General features: G+C 43.1%; 1 protein-coding gene and 1 pseudogene across 2 annotated transcripts; both read left to right on the top strand.

Annotated features, from left to right (window-relative positions):
- Positions 1-3461: 3461 nt before the first annotated feature.
- Positions 3462-7821, top strand: LOC100193241 (LOC732770-like pseudogene; annotated as a pseudogene). Its single transcript, NR_159662.1, has 5 exons — positions 3462-3755; positions 4202-4435; positions 4923-5201; positions 5603-5779; positions 7507-7821. The product of NR_159662.1 is annotated as a protein-like pseudogene (transcript).
- A 1071-nt stretch (positions 7822-8892) lies between these two features.
- LOC100282194 (Cysteine desulfurase mitochondrial) lies at positions 8893-15470 on the top strand. The gene is made up of 2 exons (NM_001155106.2): positions 8893-10491; positions 15157-15470. The coding sequence occupies exon 1, from the start codon at positions 9082-9084 to the stop codon at positions 10435-10437; it is 1356 nt and encodes a 451-aa protein (NP_001148578.2). The 5' UTR covers positions 8893-9081; the 3' UTR covers positions 10438-10491; positions 15157-15470.
- The last annotated feature ends 4879 nt before the right edge of the window (positions 15471-20349 follow it).

The following is a 20349-nucleotide window of genomic DNA, read 5'->3' as shown; positions in this document are numbered from 1 at the left end:
AGCTCTCGTGAGCAGATCTTGCCTGGTCCCTCCCATTCTTCTCCTGGTCGTGGCTCTCCCACTCCACGTGGTCGTGGTCGTGGTCGAGGTCGTGGTCGCGGCCTGGGGCCAGGCTGGCTCATGGGATTGCAACCTTTTTCTCTATGTGTAGGGATATATCTGCTGACGTGCATGAGCTAGCCAGGCGACAGCGAGTGACAGATGACAATTTCCATGGTCAGTCTATCTCCATGGGAATTCCTTTTGCTCCCCACTCGCCTGACGTGTCTCTTCATGCACCCCTCCAGATATCAATGAATGGCACCAACAAGCTTATGGTGTTCCATTCATGTCTGTTGAAGATGAAGATGTTGACGAAGAGTTCTTTGATGATAGAGATCAGTTTGTCCCGCCTCCCCACCAGGGTGATCCGGGCCCTTCATCGTCTTATCCTCCCCCAGGATCCTTCAAGAAGCACTCCTCCTGCTGCTAACCCCGGGGAGGAAAACTTTGCTGTTAATCTGGCATCTCGGTTCTTTGATCCCTCTCCATCTTGGTAATATGTGCCTGTGACTTCTCCTATTTTTTGGTGCTCGCTGCCAAAAAGGGGGAGAAGGGTTGTTGGTTGTTGTTGTGTTGGTAGCCCAAGGGGCTGAACTGCTGAACTATTTTATTTATGTAATGAACAATGATGGTATGTAATAACTTTACATTTATCTGTGCTTGTGATGATGGCCTAGGGCCATGAACTACATTATGCGTTGATGATCGTTATTGTAATAGCTAGTTTTTTATGATCCTCTTTATCCATCATATATGTGTTATGCCATGCCATGATGATATTGTGAGAGTATGTCATTTGCATCATCATCTCTTATATAACATTGTGGCATCCCTCGAATAATTGTGAGATGTGTTGACTATTCACTCCCTCCAAATGTGTTGCATAATTGACATATCAAGTCAATATGAAGATTACAAAACACATGTACATATTTAGGGGGAGCCACACATACACAAGTATTCACAATCTCGCTAGTCATTTTTTTATATATATCTACTCTAGTTTGTTTTGGCATCAATCACCAAAAAGGGGGATATTGTAAGTGCAATCAACCCTGAATGAGGGTTTTGGTGATTAAATGACAAAACAAACAGAGTTTCTAACAAGTTTGCACCTAGTATGTATACAGTTATCCTAAAGACAGGAGGAGCACATATTCCATATGTACACAAAAGGGAAAGCACAGCGAATTAAAAATTCTACATCATATGGCGTGCTTCAAGTGCTTGTGAACAACGACAGTTTAAATTTTACAATTCTTGAGACATAGGAATCACCGTTCAATTAAGAGGGATCCGCAAAATTTGAGTAAGATATTGCGATGAGCTCAGTCCAAACCTCTTCAAAGTCCTCTAAGCAAACATTTTATTAGATCATGAATGCTCTTGAAAAAACTACTTTTACTTCCCACTCAGACTTCCCCAAGGTTCTATTTAGTTTTCTAAAAACCAGCTCAACCAGTTTTTGAAAACCAGCTCAACCGGTTTTTGCACTGTTCACCTTTCTTTTTCTACACTGCCAGTCTGCCATGTCAGAAAAAGCAGTGCGTAAACTTTTGAAAAACCGGTTCAACCGGTTTTAGGGCCGGCTCAACTGGTTTTGAAACCGGTCCACCTACCAGTTAAGCCAGTGCCTGAACCGAGAAACACTCTGGTGGAAACCGGCTCAACCGGTTTTCAGTCAAAATACCCCAACGGCCACCGGCTTTTGGGGGCTCCTTTATATACCCCTTGCACTCTATCTCTTCATTCACTTCTGCCCCATTCATAATTTCTTGGCTGACCTACTCTCAAACAAGAGCATTCACTCCACATCTCACACCCAAAATCGCATCTCCTTCAATTGATTGAAGGACCCTTGGTGTGAGGTAAAGTTTGTCTAACTCGCTGGTGATTTCATCTCTATTCTCCCTTTCTCTTCATCTCTCGAGCTCATCGCAAACTTGAATCTTGTGCGGATTTGTTACTCTTGGAACCTTATGTTCCTTGACAGATAGAGGTTGCTTGGGAGTCTCCAAATTTGTGGATGACCCCAAGAAGTTTGTATCACCCGCTCGTTGAGCTAAGTTAAGAAGAGATTGTCTTGACCTTGGTGGTCAGCTTGTGGAGGATTAGGGTTGGAAAAGACCCGGCCCTTTGTGGGCTCCTCAACGAGGAGTAGGACACCTTTGTGGTGATTGCCGAACCTCGGGTTAAATCATGTGTTCTTGGTGTGTTCTTGAAAAGTGCTTTAATTGTTGATCAGTTTAGATCTGTTTGTATTGTGTGCAAATCTTGTGGAACCGGTCCACATCGATTTGTCACCCATTCGAGTGGATTTTCTCTAGGGCAAGTCTTAAGAAAGAATCTCTCATTACTTTGTGATATTTGTTTATCTATTTATCTAATCTAAGTTGAGCAGGTTCAAACTTGTTCAGTTGTGAACCATATTACCTAAACCAGTTTGCACCAATGCAACTTGAAATTTGACATTATCTCGAAGTTTTTGGTGAGAAATTCCAGGTGTAGCCTATTCACCCCCCTCTAGGCTACTTTCAGTGTGGGTTCGAATGCTCGTTCTGCACTACTTTTTGTGGGCGCTAGGCGTGGGGAGGGTGAAGCAGTGGTAGCACCTGGTGCCCACATTAGGTTCTTAATATAGTAGTATAGAAGTGGGGGTTGACTACCGGTAGCTTACCAAGGAATGAGCTACTGCGCCATGGTAAAACGAGTTGTTCTACCTTGGTAAAGTTATGTTTGTCCGTATGTGCCTCATTCGTCTAGGCTTCCTTGGCCGCGCTCTTTATGGTGGACGGCGTGGGAGGTGAAGAGCTCTGGCACCATCATTGCCGTCTTTGAGTCGGCATAACCTGGGTCTTAGCGCGACTCGTTGTGCTGTGAGTCCTATAAGCAGCCAGTGCACTCAGGTCTAGGCTCGATAGGTCATGAGTGGAAGGTGGACTGACTCTCCCGCCGTGGCTCGGTGCTAGACATAGTTAATACTACCAATCAATTACGACGAGTCAGTCCTAGGTCAGGCATGGAATCCACTCGAGTGCCTTCCTCTCAATCCTATGCATTCAATTTTGTCCTCAAAATCAGATGTGACATGCTGTCTCTATCGTAAAAGGAGTTATGCAACCTAGGTTCTAGACCTATCCAGTAGCATATGACTAAGCTAACGAGATAAAGCACACAATCAAAGGTAATCTGATATATTAAAACGTGACCCGTTTTGCTGCGCTCTCCGCATTCGGTGGCTTCCCAGCCATCCATCGCGCGACGCGTGTGCCACCAGTCCGCTCGCCTTTGCTCGCATGACAGCATTTCACGGACCCGAAATTTTTCTTGAAGTTAATGGAGCCGAGCTACATCACGTCCGCCCTCCCCCTCTCTCTCCCTCTCCCTCTCTCGACGACACACCAGGCCACCACGCACATGCTTTGTCCCATGGATGCCGACCACCTCATGGTGTTCAAGACCATGCTCGCCGTCAGGTGGTAGTCCCGGCGAGCGAGATCTCCCCACTCCAGGCTCTCTCCCATCGCTCGCTGCCGCCTCATGTTGTTTGCGGCCGTGCTCGCCAACCGCGGCACGGAGGCGTCGATCCGACCGGGAGCCCTTCGCAATGGACAAAGCCTTCCTCCTCTCCGGCAATGAGGGCATCGTCGGCTCGTCGCTAACGTGAGCACGTGGCAGACCCTGCTGCCCCCATCCTTCTTCATCTTCACTAAGTGAGGAACTCTCTCGACCCCCTTCCCCACCCTTCTTGTCTTCGGAGTTCGGATGGCTGGAGAACACGGTGTTTGGTCATGGCTTCTAGAAGGTGGTGTTTTGCATTTAAAAAGGAAAAAATTGGAGCATAATCCAAAGCTTTGTTTGCAGATGGGGAAGAGGTAGGAGTAGCTCAGCAGTAGGATGGAGTGGCCAGGACAGCTCGGTGCCCACCCGTCTTCATCGATCGGGACCCTCTTCCCCTCTAGCGAGCTATTCCCAGTTTCGAGAACAAGATTAAAATAGCTTCGTAGGCTTTTATGTGGTTTAGATTTGCATATCTATCTCTCACCATTAAAGCACAACCAGATCTGGTAGCTTCAGCTCCAAACAACAAGAAACACTGAGAGCTGTGAAGAGTCTGAGATGGCTTATGTAAGCCCCGCGACTGATGATACATCAACAGATCTAGATACTGACGAGAAGAACCAAATGGGACTCCCTTCTGGAAGGTCATCAGCTTCAAGTGCGGCTTCGCTGCATCAGCGCCAACCGCAATCAGACATTCATAGTCATGAGTACCATCAGCTTTCTCTTTTGCTTATGTTAGCCAGCCTGACTTCTATTTTCCACCCCCTTGTATGTCTGGTGGACACGCAGATGGCCAAACCAGAGTACCAGGCTATGGAGACCGGACGAGGTATATTTAGATATTTCAGCTCTTTATTCATCTCTTTAATCACCAATTTCTTACCAGTAGTACATGATGGCAGACTGATCAATTATGCTCTCACAGCCTCCAAAAGAAGGTGCATGATAGGGTATTTTAACAGAAACAATAAATTTCCTCGAAGCATCAAAGTCTCCAGCAACCTGCACAGGAAAACAAATATTTATAATTATGTCATGTTCCCAACAATTTAGTGCAAGGTAAATCTGATTCAAGAATTATATTTACCTCAAAACTAACAGCCGTCATTTGAATCTTGGCAATGTCATGTTCAGGGTGACTTGGTAAGCCAAGATAGTAGACAGGAGCAATCTGGGAACAAGGGATAATACAGTAGCTAAAACAATAGGAACATAGAGTACCACTAATTTGTAAACATACATCAATAAAAGAAACATGTGTGTTACTGTTAATAAAGCTTTGAATTTTAGGTGTGGACTTTGTTTATGTGTCTCAGAGTCCAAGGAGACCACCCCGCGATTCGTCAACGTCTCCGGGATGGCGAAGCCGCAACCCGACGCCTCCCTGTCCTTTTTGTTACCTCCGGACGCCGCTGCCGAGGGGCTGCATGACATGATTCTGAATGCTCGCGACGACCTTGATGTTTTATCTCCGTGGTCGGTGGGGGCGTCGGCGTGTGGTGTAGGCAGATGAGGGAGGCGACGATGTTCTTCTGTGGTGACCCATCGACGCCGCAGTGGGTCGACCAACACCATCACCACATGGAGATTCACAGGTATGTATCCTGGCATGCAGATTCACCGGTATGTATCCCATCATCTCTATTCTATGCAATGGTTTGTTGAACTTTTTTTATTCAGGGTTGCAAATGGATCTACATTATTGAAGAGATTTAGGAAACCATCACCGAACAACAACCTATTAGAGGTTCACAGTTAGTTATGCTTCTTTTCAATTGTGCTGGGAAATATTGCTGAAATATTCTATCCTGAAAAAAGGTTCATCACCTTATCAGAATGTATTGCCCCTAAATATCGTTTAGTTGGTGATTGTTAACTCAATTTTCACAATTAAATATGCTTGTGTACAATGTTACTTTGAAATCGTATGAACATGTTCTATCCTATTGTCATTCAGTGTACTCAACATGCTTACGATATCTGCACTGTGGACCAGGGCTCTCTTCTGAAGCAGCTAGCAAACAAGAGTATCAGTGGTGGTGTAGCTGTTGTTCTAGCTGAAACGAACAAGTAAGAGATGGAGATGGACATAGCAAAGCTAGAAGTTGGCTTCATGGGAACATCTGTAATATGTAGGAGTGACGCTCCTCTAATTCTAGCAGACTTGAGGAAGGTATAATATTCATAAATTATTGTTATCCTTGTTCCATGTAATACACAGTGGTCTTTGATTTCATCTCATTCCATATTAAGATCTCAAATAATTGACCCTTTTCCAGGTTTCTGTTTCGAAAGCACGGGCCATTATTGTGTTAACATCTGATAAAAATGCAGACCAAGTTAGTATTTTTGTTCTACACACATCACCTGAATAGATGTAACATGGGAACCCATAAGCTTAGACCTTACAACAATGACTATTACTAATATTGTATTCAATCGAAACCTAGCATATAAAAGCATCGGGAAGAATATGATGGAGTAAAAGAAGTATGGCTACTCGGCTAGCATCTAAAGCATGTCAAACAACTAACTTTCATATTTGTTCCCACAAGGCAAGCAGATACAAGGAAAAAAGGAAACATTTATATTTTTGGTCTCTAAATAATTAACATCAGTCTATTCTTTGGATGTTGAAGGGGTCTCAGAGAAGTCTATGTCGTTATCAGACTTTACCAACTGGTGCATTCTGTTGCCATCATTGAGGAAATTCTTTGGAAATTTGTTTATGCCCCTTGATTTAGGTCTGTCCAATTCGTGTCGTCCTGTTAGTATTTCTAAGCAACATTTCTGTTATTTTTAAAATAAAACTGTTGCCATCATTGAGGAAATTCCTTGGAAATTTGTTTATGCCCCCTGATTCAGGTCTGTCCAATTCGTGTCGTTCTGTTAGTATTTCTAAGCAACATTTATGTTATTTTTAAAATAAAATAACTAGATCCATCTGATGTTGTAGGAGTTGGGCTGATATTTTTTTGTCAAATTGTTCCTCATTGGTCCTCACATTTAGGAATTCAGACCATGATGTCTAGGTGAAGGTTTTGCGCTATTCTTTCAAAAGAGTTTATGCACTTTCCCTAAAGCTGGAGTGTTAGTAATAGGCTCATAAACTTGTACAGAAGGATGTAGATGTGATCTCACACCGAAGAAGTTTGTCATGAACATTACTATGTGAAAAATACAAAGATATAGAGTTGAAGACCTCTAAGAATGGTAACTTGTGCTACAACATAAAACAACTTCACTGAATTATGTTTAGCCTCTCTATGTGTTTGGTATGATCATTGTTTTGTTGTTCTGTACGTCTCGCACTAACCAGTTTTGTGGTAGATTCAATTTTTGAAGTATCAATTGTGCTGAATAATTTATGAAACCCTTCACTGAATTTGAATATGGCATGGATAATTGTTTAGTCTGGTTTTCCCTTCACTGAATTTGTGGTAGATTCAATTTTTGAAGTAGCAATCTGTACGAAAACTTATTTTGTTTCTGATGAAGTTGTGTGTACTTCTTTAGGACTATTACAAGCGTAGAGCTATAGACCTTGTTTTGATTTTGTGAGGAGATAAGCTCTACCGTATGGATTACATGGATCTTGTGCTTTGGATGGTTATAGTTCTTTTTTGGGAGGAAGGACAAAAGTAACAGGTTTAGTAGGCCTTCTGATTTGATAATAGAAATATAGATAATAAATAAATTTGTGATAAATATGCTTAAAAGGAAGTTGCGAATCAAAATACTAGGCGATTCAGGCCTTCTAACCAAATTAGCGTCAGTGTAAGGGATACAGCTCGAATACAACTTGCACAAATGAACCGTATCAAATTCTTTTGGGTTGACAAAACATGCCACATGGGATATTTATGAATTTTATACTCACATTCTTGTATCTATTTGCAGCCTCGACAAACCTGAAGTTTGAACGTATGACAGATGACATCTTGGTTACTTTTGTGGATGGACATCTTGGTCGCTTTTGTGGTTGGCTTTTGTGGATGCGTGAAGCTACAATTGTAGTTGTGTAAGATTTATGTGCATAACTATGTGGGTTGCATCAGCTCTCCGTACTATGTATATACCTCCCGCGTAGCTGCCTACCTATCCCTAACTTGCGACCCATAAACGTAGACTTCGATCCTATAATCTTATTTGGGATCAGTTTCAGGCTGTAATAGCCCTGACCGTCTTACTATGGAACACGTTAAAGTATGGTCTAAAACTTTAATGCGGATTATGTTCGGTCTATCTATGTTTGGTCTCATAGTTGCTTTGTTGCTCCCCGCGCTAAACGGTTTTATTGGAGACTTAATCATCCTTTGCTGAATTTTAATATAGCATATATAATTGTTTGCTCATGTTTTACCTTGTGTTGGATAGGGCGCCCGAATGGGCGCCACATGATCCAGTAATATAAATAAAGAAGCTTAAATATGATAAAGATACAAACTCTCATTGATACTCGATAGTTTTACTGAGGTATCAAGAAGTGCACAAGCTTCTTAATAATCCTCGTTGGAGCCTCACACAAGGGTAGCCCACACGAGGGCCATGCTCCAGTCAGGTAACTCTATAGATAGTTATAGGCCATCTTCATGCTTAGGCCTTGTTCGGTTATTCCCAATACACATGGATTGAATGGGATTGGAAAAATTTCTTAAGAAGTTTGACTTGTTTGGGATTTAAACCCATCCAATCCCACTCAATCCACATGGATTGAGAGCTAACCGAACAAGCCCTTAAGTGGTGCTCCACTTCTTACCTCTTTCGGATGCTCCCATTGTCACACTATTGAGGTTACAACTGAAATGTGGTAGACCTTATTCCTTCTCGTACATAGTAGTAGCCACAACATAAACGCAGTTGGTGTGATCACACAAGATATAAATCTGATTTTAACTGTGAGCTGTGAAAAGCTTATGTGAGCTGACGGACATGAAAAAAATTAAAATATATTTGGTTAAAACAACTGTCAACTGAAAATTCTACAAGAGCATATGGTAACATAGATGATATAAATCTAAATTTTTAGCATAGAAAGTTATTCTAAATTAAACTAGAACAATACATAGATTTTCAGAATTCTATTACGAAGTTATACCGTTTAGTTAAGATTTTATATTTTAATATTAAATCTAGTTAAAAAATCTAAACCAAACAAGCTGATCCCAACCTAGCGTCCTAGCCCAATCAGCTCGGCTCCTCAGCCCACATATGGGCCGCCGTTGCGTGACGCACTTCCCTTCCCTTGCCCCCTCTCATAGTCTCATCCACATCGGACGTCGGCGCGTCGACGCGTCGTGCCGTCGTGCTCGTTCTCGTCCATACCCTGCTTGGCTCCTCAGTCCTCCCCACCTTCCCCCTGGCCTTAACCAGCAATTCCCATATCGCCACTCCCCCAAAACGGGAGCTCAGCGGCGGCGGCCGCAACCCCTCCCCTGAACCCTACCCCGTTCTACCCGGCCACCACCCCACAACATGGCCCTCTCCCGCCGCCTCCTCCCGCTCTTCCTCCGCCGCGGCGCCTCCATCCCCACCCGCGCTCTCTCCACGGCTGTCGCACCTGCGGCGGTGGCCTCGGAGGAGGACGAGGCGGCCGTCACCGTCAAGGGCGTGCGCATCTCGGGCCGCCCGCTCTACATGGACATGCAGGCGACGACCCCCGTCGACCCGCGTGTCCTCGACGCCATGCTCCCCTTCTACCTCTCTCGCTACGGGAACCCTCACTCCCGTACCCACCTCTACGGCTGGGAGTCCGACGCCGCCGTAGAGGACGCTCGCGCCCGCGTCGCCTCACTCGTCGGCGCCGACCCGCGCGAGATCTTCTTCACCTCGGGCGCCACCGAGTGCAACAACATCGCCGTCAAGGGCGTCATGCGCTTCTACCGCGAGCGCCGCCGCCACGTCATCACCACGCAGACCGAGCACAAGTGCGTGCTGGACTCCTGCAGGTATCTGCAACAGGAGGGATTCGAGGTCACCTATCTCCCCGTGCGCAAGGACGGGCTCGTCGACCTCGCGCAGCTCGAGGACGCCATCCGCCCGGACACCGGGCTGGTGTCTGTCATGGCTGTCAACAACGAGATCGGCGTCGTCCAGCCGCTCGAGGAGATTGGGCGCATCTGCAAGGAGAAAGGCGTGCCGTTCCACACTGATGCTGCGCAGGCGCTGGGGAAGATCCCGATTGATGTGAACAGGATGGGGATTGGGCTCATGTCCTTGTCCGGCCACAAGATTTATGGCCCCAAGGGCGTGGGGGCCCTCTACCTTCGTCGCCGCCCTCGCATCAGGGTGGAACCACAGATGAATGGTGGTGGGCAGGAGCGTGGCATCCGCAGTGGGACTGTTCCTACACCTCTTGTTGTTGGATTTGGGGCTGCCTGTGAGATTGCCGCTCAAGAGATGGATTATGACCACAGGCGTGTCAGTGCTCTGCAGCAGAGGCTGCTTGATGGCATACGTGCGCAGGTCGATGATGTTGTCATCAATGGAAGTATGGAGCACCGTTACCCAGGCAATCTAAATTTGTCATTTGCTTATGTGGAAGGGGAGAGCTTACTGATGGGTCTGAAGGAGGTGGCTGTGTCAAGTGGTAGTGCCTGCACTAGTGCCAGCTTGGAGCCCTCATATGTGCTGCGGGCACTTGGGGTGGAGGAGGATATGGCACACACTTCTATTCGTTTCGGCATGGGTCGCTTTACCACTGACGAAGAGGTGGACAGAGCAATTGAGCTTACTGTGCATCAGGTGAAGAAGCTCCGTGACATGAGCCCACTCTATGAGATGGCCAAGGCTGGCATTGACCTCAAGAGCATCGAGTGGTCACAACATTGAGGCAGTTTTCATGACAAACGGTCACTCGAAAGCGTACACGGATCGCATACATAGGTATATGGCTCTAACTGCCTGCTCTTTGCTATATTCCATTTTCTTTCAAAATGGATGATGCCATGGTGCCTTGTTTACTATCACATGATAAAATAATTGCGCACCTGTTCAACATATCTGATGAGATTTAGAATGATAACATGTGCACTATTTTCTTGGTGATTTGTTCTGGGTGGACATCTGTGAATCAGATATTTTCTCTATGATGTTAAAATTAACTTCTGATCAATTTGGATAAGTGCAACCTAGTAAGGTCTTGTTCTGTTACATCAAATGCAATATTTAGAGCAAGAATAAAATCAGATTCTCTAGACTGTGCATCTAAGACCCTTGCTGCTGGTTATGCTGAAATGATTTTTTATTAATAAGGTTCAACAAGTGCCTGTGCACATCCATAAATACGGCATGCACTGACTTTTAGTATATCAACACAAGAAAAATCAGCAAGCTGAGCCCTGGTTAACAAGATTAAATTTTTTAATGCCTTTGATATTGTTTATTTGGGGCTGTGCTTTAGGGTTTTTTGGTATTAATTCAAACTAGTACAAACTTGCTCTCTCTGTTCAAAGCATAGTTCACTTTAGCTTTGTCCTAAGTCAAACGTCTCTTAACTCTGGCCAGTTTTTTCTAAAAAAATGTATTAACATCTACATGTTCAAATAAATGCAGTATCCAGACATTTTTATGAAGAAGTTAACGAAACTAGTTTCATATGTAAATGTTGGTGCAATTTTTTACTCCATATGTTTCAAACTGTAAATAGTTTTAGCTTTGTCACAAGTCAAGTTTGTCTCTAAGTAGTTTATAGAACAAAATTATTAACATCCACATTTCGTGGTGTATAAAATATATTTCATGGTGTATCAAATAAAAAAACATTATTAATATATTCCATGGTGTATCCGATCTAATGAATCTAGTTTGATGTTATAGCTATAAACTTAGTCAATGATAGAGAAGTTTGATTTAGGACATAGGTAAAAAAATTGCAATTTGAAACAGAGGGAGTATGAACTTGGTCAAAGTTAGAGAAGTTTGACTTAAAACAAAACAAATGTGACCTATATTTTGGAAATGAGTGAGTAGGATTGAAATACAAATTTCTATCCAAGTCAGGTCCTTTTTTCCAAATAGAACTTTGAGGCCAAGTGTGCCTAACGTGATGATCTAAAATGTCAAGGTCTAGTCACGTCTTACGTGACCTGGTCTGGCCTTTGTTTGCTTCTCACAGAAATTGCAGTGTTGAAATAGTTCCAGCTCATCAGTCCACTTGTTTAATACTGGATTAAACATTGCCATATGTTATATTTTGCCATTGCTTTCATAGGAATGGGATCAAGAGTAATGAACTGCTGTTATATATTAGCCTGATTGATCTGTTCTGTTGTCTGTCATATTGTTATATTAGCCTGCTGTTATATACTATTTGCTGTCCCTGATTGATCTATTATCTGTTATCAGTGCCCTAATCTGAACACAAGTAGAAGTATTCTTTCATCCACATATGCTAAATACTTCAACCCTACATACTCATCCATTCTATACCTACCAGTGTCCTAATCTAAGTACTGATAGCAATGAACTGCATGCCTTCATCCGCATACACTATATTAGTTTAACCCTATATCATATCCCAGTTTATACTTGCCAGTGACAGTTTTGAGCTTGACAATATGTGATATTTAACTAAAGATCTGTTCTGAGCATAGTTTGCGCTGTAGCAGTGTCCTTAAGGCAGTTAGGCGAGGTGTGCTCTCAGGGTGGTAAAGTGAGGTGTGAACACCCATCCCCCTCACAAGTCGCAACACCCAGGCAATGCCTAGGCACCTGCAAGCTGAGGTGATGTTGTACCAGTCTAGAAACAGCAACCAGAGAAGGATGGAAGAAAAGTATGAGAAAACAAGAATGGCAAGTAGACTCTGGCCCAGCCCACAAGCAGCCCTTCCCATCCCGTAGTGCATTAAGCAGTCCATAACCTCAGGTGCTCTTAATGCCATCTCTAGAGACCAAAGGTTTTAGGCTTAGTAAAACTAAAACCGAATATATGAGATGTGACTTTGGCACTACTACACATGGGGAAGGAAATGTTAATTTCGAAGGTCAAGTAGTATCTAGGAAGGCTACCTTTTGGTATTAAGGATCAATGTTACAAAAAAGACAAGGATATTGATGAAGATGTTAGCCATGGGAATCAAAGCAGGTGGATGAATTGACGGCAAGCATCTCTTGTTCTATATGACAAGTGGATACCACAAAATCTAAACGACAAGTTTTATAGGACGACAATTAGACCTTCTATGTTGTATGGTGTAGAATGTTGACCTACAAATAGATGACATGTTCAACAGCTAATTGTTGCAGAAATGTGTACGTTGTGTAATCTATGACCATACAAGAAGGGATCGAGTTCGAAACAATGATATACATGATAGGTTAGGGGTAGCACCAATCGAAGAAAAGTTTGCCCAATATTGGTTAAGATTGTTTGGACATGTCCAATGGAGACCTTCAGAGGTACCCCTGCATAGTGGGATCCTAAGGCGTGACAACAATGTGAAGAAAGTTAGGAGAATTTCGAAGTTGACAACTTGACATGAGAAGAAGCAGTAAAAGGAGACCTAAAAGGATGAAATATACCCAAAGATTTAGCCTTCCTATCCATGTTTTGTTGGGTTTCAACTTTAGCCTATCCGAACTTGCTTGGGACAAAGGTTTATTGTTGTTGATTAGAATTACCACTGTTGCTCCCTGTTCATATTAACTGTAGTTGCCACTCCCTTCCCATATCAGTCACCACCGCTGCTGAACAAACAGATGTTTGCATCGGCCACCAGTGGCAGAGCTGCCAGGGATGTGTAGGCCACCAGTGGATTGAGGGGGATTTAATTCCCTCCTATACAAAATTGAATAGGAGGGGATTAAATCCCCTTCAATCCCCCTCAAACCACCTCAAACCGAACAAGCCCTAAGGGCATGTTCGGTTACACCAATCCAGAGGGGGATTAGAGGGGATTAAATCCCCTTCTAGTCAAAAATGACTAGACGGGGATTTAAACCCCTCCAATCCCCCTCTGGATTGGTGTAACCGAACAAGCCCTAAGGTGGCACCTTAAGAACACTGGCCTGCACTATTTTCTCTGTTGAAATAGCTGCTGTTCATCAATTTGTTGAACTGTACCAGTGTACCTAATAGAGTATCGTTTCGTGGTACAGATGAAAATATTCTAAAATGAAAATAAGAATTTAGGTGCTGTTTGGTTCACATATTTGTAATGTAATCGGTAACAAATAACATTAAATCATGTTTGTTTAAATCCAATCGTAATCGGATACCATACTAGAAATTGATACCAGCCTATTCAAACTTGTTACCACTGGTAATCGAATGCAAACCGTTACCGTTACCATTTACGTTACATTTTGGGAACCAAACGGCACCTTAGTACAAGATGAAATCAAAATCTGCAGGTCATGCATACCATGTTTGTTTGTGCTGACAAATATTTTGGGGATTGCTCTAGGAAATTTCTAGGATTCTTCTGGATTTTGCACACCCACAATGCAATCAGGCAGCAATTGTTTTTTATGGAACTTTTGAGGTCATGTCAAAAATGTCAGACCTCTGTCCAAGTATGAAGCATGGATTCATGAATCGTGATGGGCTAAAATGGCCATATATGAATGGCCAGATATAGCCACTGTTCTCTTACTTGCATTATTGAAAAATACCGCATCCTTCAATCTTTGCTTGTTGGTTGTGCAATCTGACTTCCCATCCTTCAATCTTATGTCCTTTGTGGTATATTTGCGAATTTTAATGTTGTCCTTGCATCTTTGCTTGTTGGTTGTATCATTTTTTTCTCCCTCATACTTTAATCTTTAACCCGTAGGATAACTGTGTTTAGAAGCCATTCTCTATTAGTCCATGCTTAGTTTTGGTCTGGCTTCTATCAGTCTAAGTTGTTGGTATTACAGCATCTGATCACTAAATTACAGATTTTGAGAACCAACACAGGATTTCTCAAAACACAAACATAGGATTTCGCAAAACACTACTTTGTATTTGTGTGTATTTATTTTTTATTTCAATAAAATTATGACATTATTGGAGTACTTTATGAAAAATCTCCATTTTGACACGTCTGGTTGAACTATTCACAAAGAAATTGTGGTAGTTGGTACCAATTATCCTAAGGAGTTCTCGGGATACATCATTAATTGTTTACCCATCATATCCAATATTTCTGACAAAATGTATCTAACATCACTGACTTCTCTGTGTAGTGAGTGCCTCTCATATTTCTTTCTTGGGATCTGGTTCTTATTCTACTTGTGAATGTTTTTGTGACTGTTCTCTAGAGATTCTGATGAAGTATTTTAGCTTGTGAATGTTTTCGTGACTGTTCTCTAGAGATTCTGATGAAGTATTTTAGCTATATTTTCATGCCATTTATAAATTATAATCTACAACATAAGGCGAAGAAAGATACCAATACGTCTCATAAAACACCACCATAATAATCGGTTTCACTATTCGGTAATCTTGCTTTTGTCTGTTGCAAATCAGTTTGTACTTGTAGCGTCATTGTGGTTATTTTTCAACATTTTGTAGTTCCGCGAGTAATCACAACTCTAACTTGCTCCCTCTTGTTGTAACTATTCCAGGCTTATGGTGCTGCTGGTGAGTACGTTCATGTGGTGCTCCTACCTCTGATAGGATTATCACACTTTTTTAGCTCTCACATGGGGCCCGAGTGTATTCACGAGTGCTTTCTTAGTTGAGTATCTTGACTTCAAAATAAGGATACTTCAAATACTTGGTAATGTATCGTCTGAAATACAGTTTGAAGTAGTATTGAAGCGGTGACAATGATGATAACCTATTTTAGTGCTGACAAAAAATGTTGTTATAATCTCTAGTTGTTACAATTCCTGCATATGTATTTATTGTATGCTTGATCTGAAAAATACTTGGGCCCCATGTTATCCATCCACTTCTTGCTCGCGTAGTTGCGGACTTGGTTTACCAAGGACTTTAGTCGGTTGTACTGGTTCTTCTCTCTTTCATGGCGAAATGCTCGAGCCTACCTTCTAGGAGCTCTATCTTGGTGATTTTGTCACCCTCATACGTTGTCTTGAGTATGTCCTATATTTTCTTGGCGATCTCCAATGGTTGTAGACTTGGTTTACCAAAGACTTTACCTGGTTGTACTGGTTCTTCTCTCTTTAATGGCGAAACGCTCGAGCTCACCTTCTAGGAGCTCTATATTGGTGATTTTGTCACCTTCATATGCCGTCTTGAGTATATCCTATATTTCCTTGGCGATCTCTAACCTATTCATCTTGTTGTATTCCTCTCTATATAGAGAAACAAGAAGTACTCTTGTTGTATTCCTCTCTATATAGAGAAACAAGAAGTACTGTGGTGGTTTGGGAGTTGTGGTGGATGATTTACTCCTCCATCGGGTTGTAGTCTTCATTACCACTATCCGGTGTTTGCATTCCTAGTTTAAAACAACACAAATATTTGGGGTGGAGTGAGTATAAATGATCTTTTATTTTATGACTTTACCCAGAATAATCTTCACCACCAAAGTGTGGTGGTTTACTAAGACGAACAGAAAGTAAATGGATATTTTGTATTGCGAGGAATGCGAAAGTAATTGAAAAACATTTTAGAGTAGTTTGGTTAACCGTCTTTCGAGGATGGCGACGCTTGAAGCATCGGTCTCTAGTAGACGATCTTCTTGCCATTCCTCCTCTTCTAGGACTTGGAAGACTTGAATCCAAGGCCTTCTGGCAAATTCTATCGACACCTAGGGGGAACTGAGTCACCAATTTATCAGCAACTTTAACACGACTTGAGATCGTGAGAACGCTTAGCATGACCTCGAGCAAGTTATTTAGGAGGATGAGTCACTACACAGTTACATCGAGAGGTGGCATGACATAAAAGACAACATCTCTAATATGCTTGATGAGACAACCAACTATTTCTTCCACAAAGGCCTCAAGAACCGCGAACTATCTTAGAAGCTCATGTGCAAGGCCCTAACCACCATTACTTCCTATTCTAGATCACCGACAAATATGTCATGAGCAAGGAAGTCCTTTGGCAGATGTCCTTATCTCAAATAGACAAGGATAAGAAAGAGCAGAAGGTTGATCTAGATAAAGGAAGAGACAAGAAGATCAACAATAGTCAAATAGAGGACTTGGTAGTGACCTTTTCTCCTTGACCAAGACAAGTTCCAGAAGATCATGCATGGACGCTATATTTATCATCTAGATGGTTGCCACAAGACTAAGAATTGATTTCACCTCAAGGAATTCGCCGAGAAGGTCATCAAGTTACTTGAGCCTGAGTCCAAGAAGTCCGAGTTAAGCACGAAGAATGATTCAGACAAAGGTGATTAAGCTAAATTCTTAGAGCCATCTTAAGATACCATGTACATCTTTGGAGGACCTGACTCTTATGTGTCCAAGAGAAAGCAAAAACTTACAACAAGAGAAGTGTTTACCATCGAACCAATGACCCTCAGGTTCTTGTGATGGTCCAAAATACCAATCACGTTCGACTCATATGATCACCCAGATTGTCTACCACGCACAAGGTGCTACATGTTCATCCTAGGTCCAACGGTAGGCGAGCACAAGGTTGTGCCTAGTCCTCATAGATTGTGGCAGCAGTCTAAACATCCCTGTTGCCAAGACTTTGATAAAGATGGAACTTCCTGATTCAACACCGAGGCTGAGTCCAACACCCTTCTATGGCATCATTCTAGGAGGATCCCTAGTCCCTTTGGGATATATCATCTTGCCTATCACCTTCAGCACCAAAGATAACTTTCACATAGAGTACCTACAATTCGAGGTGACATACATCAATGTGGTGCATCATGTAAATATTAGAATACTAGGGCTCGTGAAATTCATGGTGTTCTCGCATTATACATATCATGTTCTCAAGATGCTAGGCCATAATGGAGTCATCAATGTGAGAGGCAATAGTCTTATGCTTGTGACAAGGAGGGTTGCAGTCGCACCGAGTCCCAAGTGATGGAATTAGAGGAAGACATCTTGAAGGAGGCCTTCAAACATGGACATAGAGGAGTTGAGGATCTCAAGCCCCTATAAAGGAAGACCTTGTCGATAACTCTGCAGGACGAGTCCAAGCTTACGAAGCCAGTCCAGTTAGACCCTAGTAACTCTTCCAAGGTTACCTATATTATGGCTAATTTGGATCCTAAATAAGGACTCGTGCTCACCAATTTCCTCTAGGAAAACAGGGACATCTTCGCATGGAAACCTTCTGACATGTCAGGTGTTCCAAGTGAATTGGTAGAGCATTCACTTAATATAGACACCAATGCAATACTAGTCAGACAGAGACTACACCATTTTGCACAAGACAGGATGGACATCATCAAGAAGGAGATTAATTGGCTCCTACCTGGATTTATTAGAGAAGCCATTCACCTTGATCCTTGTTTGGATACTCTAGTATTCACTCTAATCCACCTCAATACATGTGTATTCACAACAGGACGATCGACCATTTTCAATAGCTTATTTTTTGCGGCGTCTGGCCACCAAAAAGATGTGGCCGAAACTTACCTATTATTTTCGGCGGCCACATGTGGGCCACCGAAAATAATTTATTTTCCTCGGTTTTCCCTCTAGCCGCCGAAAATAAGGAATAAATTTTGGCGGCTAGTCCTAGGCCGCCGAAAATAAGCAATTTCAAAGCAAAAAATATGAAAAAAAATAAAATTAACAACAATTTTAACAACAATATAATCACAACATTATGACAACAACACAAATTCACCACAATTCTTCATAATACATCACAGTCCACCAAAATACCTCACAGATCCATTACAATCTACCACAAACTCACAATTCCATCACAAATATATCAAAATCTATTGCATCGGCCAAATTCACCATAAGAGTCAAATCATCACATATAGGGGTCGTTTGAGTTGTGACCACTACCCCAGAAGCGAAGAAGTTGTTGATGAAGTCGTCTATCTGGTTTGGAGTCCGAAAGAAAGAAGAATGTATTAATAACTACATACCACTGTTCAAATGAATTATTTGTCAATTTGACCTCCTCTGTAGTAGCTCCCTCCCCTCTAGAAGCTTCTCCTGGTGCTGGCACCGGTGGTGGTATGTTGTGGCCCATAACCCCCGATCCCAATAAAATCAAGTTAAGCCAAGATTTGAAAGGTTAATACAAACGACAAGTCTAAATTAAATTAAATTTGAATGACACACCCGACCTGGTTTATAGTAAGTTCTAGTTCATAATACATTCGAGTAGAGATACTTATCGACGCACCTGAGCTGGAGGAGGTGTCGGAGCATGTAATTCCCACTGAGGCATCCACAACTGAAATTGAGGGAAAACGAATGGTTGTTGTTGTGCTTGATCTGAAAACCAAGACTGTTGCAAACACATTATATTAGTTATAGGACAAATATACGACCGTGTTGAGAATAATACGACACTCACGTTCATTGCTTGTTGCGCCTGTGCGTTGTAAGCAGCCATGTACTCTGATTGTTGTCGGACGAATGCCATTTGCTATTGCTGCAGCTCTTCATGAAACCTTTCTTGCTGCTCCCTCATAGCCTCCTCCATGCTCGAGCGCCGACTACGGCTGCTACCATAACCAATCTACGACGAAGAGCCCCCACGTGACCGCAACTCCGTCGAATCGATCATACCGATAAACATAGAATACCTTCAAAAAACAAGAAAATTTGCTATTCGGTCATAATTTCAATCCTATTGAAAAAAATCACAAGTTCGGAGAAGGGTCGTGCATGGTTGGCCAGACACCGGTGCGATGCTTGAGCTCGTGACCAGCAGATGCACTTAGGGAAGGGGCGTTGTCGGCAAGCTCTTGCCCAGAGCGCGACCGAGTGGCGGCGTCGGTGAGCACGCTGGCAGGGCGGCGCGGCGAGCGCTGCCGCACGTGGGGGCGATAGCCGCCAGAGCCTACAGCTAGAGAGAGGCAGCCAAGGACAAATAGTGGCGTGGCGAGCCAAAGGCGGACGCTGGGGCGCCGTCGTTGGGCACAAGCGCACAACGTCGGGAGCGAGTAGGAAGAAACGAAAATAAGAAAGAAGAAGGGGTTTCAGGGAGGGGGGGGGGGGGTAAAAAACGGTTAAATTTCGGCGACCAGAGCACGACCATTGAAAATAATTTAAATTTCGGCGGCCATGGGCCCAACCCACCGAAATTTGCTTTATTTTCGTCGGCTCGTACGAACCGCCGAAATTTACTAGTTATTTTCGGTGGCTTGTGTGAGGCCGCCGAAAATAACCCTGGCCGCCGAAAACCATTGGAACTCGTGTAGTGAGTGAGGTACCCCAAACAAAGGTTGAGTGGATTCTCTCACAAATGGCTAGGTGGCTCTCACCACTCTTCTGAACTGTGAACTCCATGCATCTTCCCATCGCATTCGTCCGATTGGTGTCCATCAACAAGTTGTTCAATTTTAGTTTGGCCGTGTTGGTTTGTCTCGTTTGTATGTCCGCTCTGGTACTCATCCGCACTACGCCTAATTTACGCCTCCCTTGAAATCCCAAACCAGCCAAATGGCCTGATAAATAGCTGGACATCAGTTCAATCCGAGCTGGCTACTATGCTTGCTTTGAGAACACAACACATTTTGGGAGCTTTACCTTGGAGTCTTGGACGATACGAGATGTATTCCATTTTTTTACTCTAATTCACTCTAACACACGTAGATTAAATTAAATATGGGTATGGAAACGCAAGGCCTGCGTAAGAATGGCAAATATGTCCAGGGCTCCCGACGGGCACTCCGTGGGAAGCCACAG

The sequence above is a fragment of the Zea mays genome, chromosome 7 (genome assembly GCF_902167145.1).
Source record: "Zea mays cultivar B73 chromosome 7, Zm-B73-REFERENCE-NAM-5.0, whole genome shotgun sequence".
Lineage (NCBI taxonomy): Eukaryota > Viridiplantae > Streptophyta > Magnoliopsida > Poales > Poaceae > Zea > Zea mays.
Note: the sequence above shows the minus strand (reverse complement) of the source record. Positions and strands in the feature narration are given on the sequence as shown.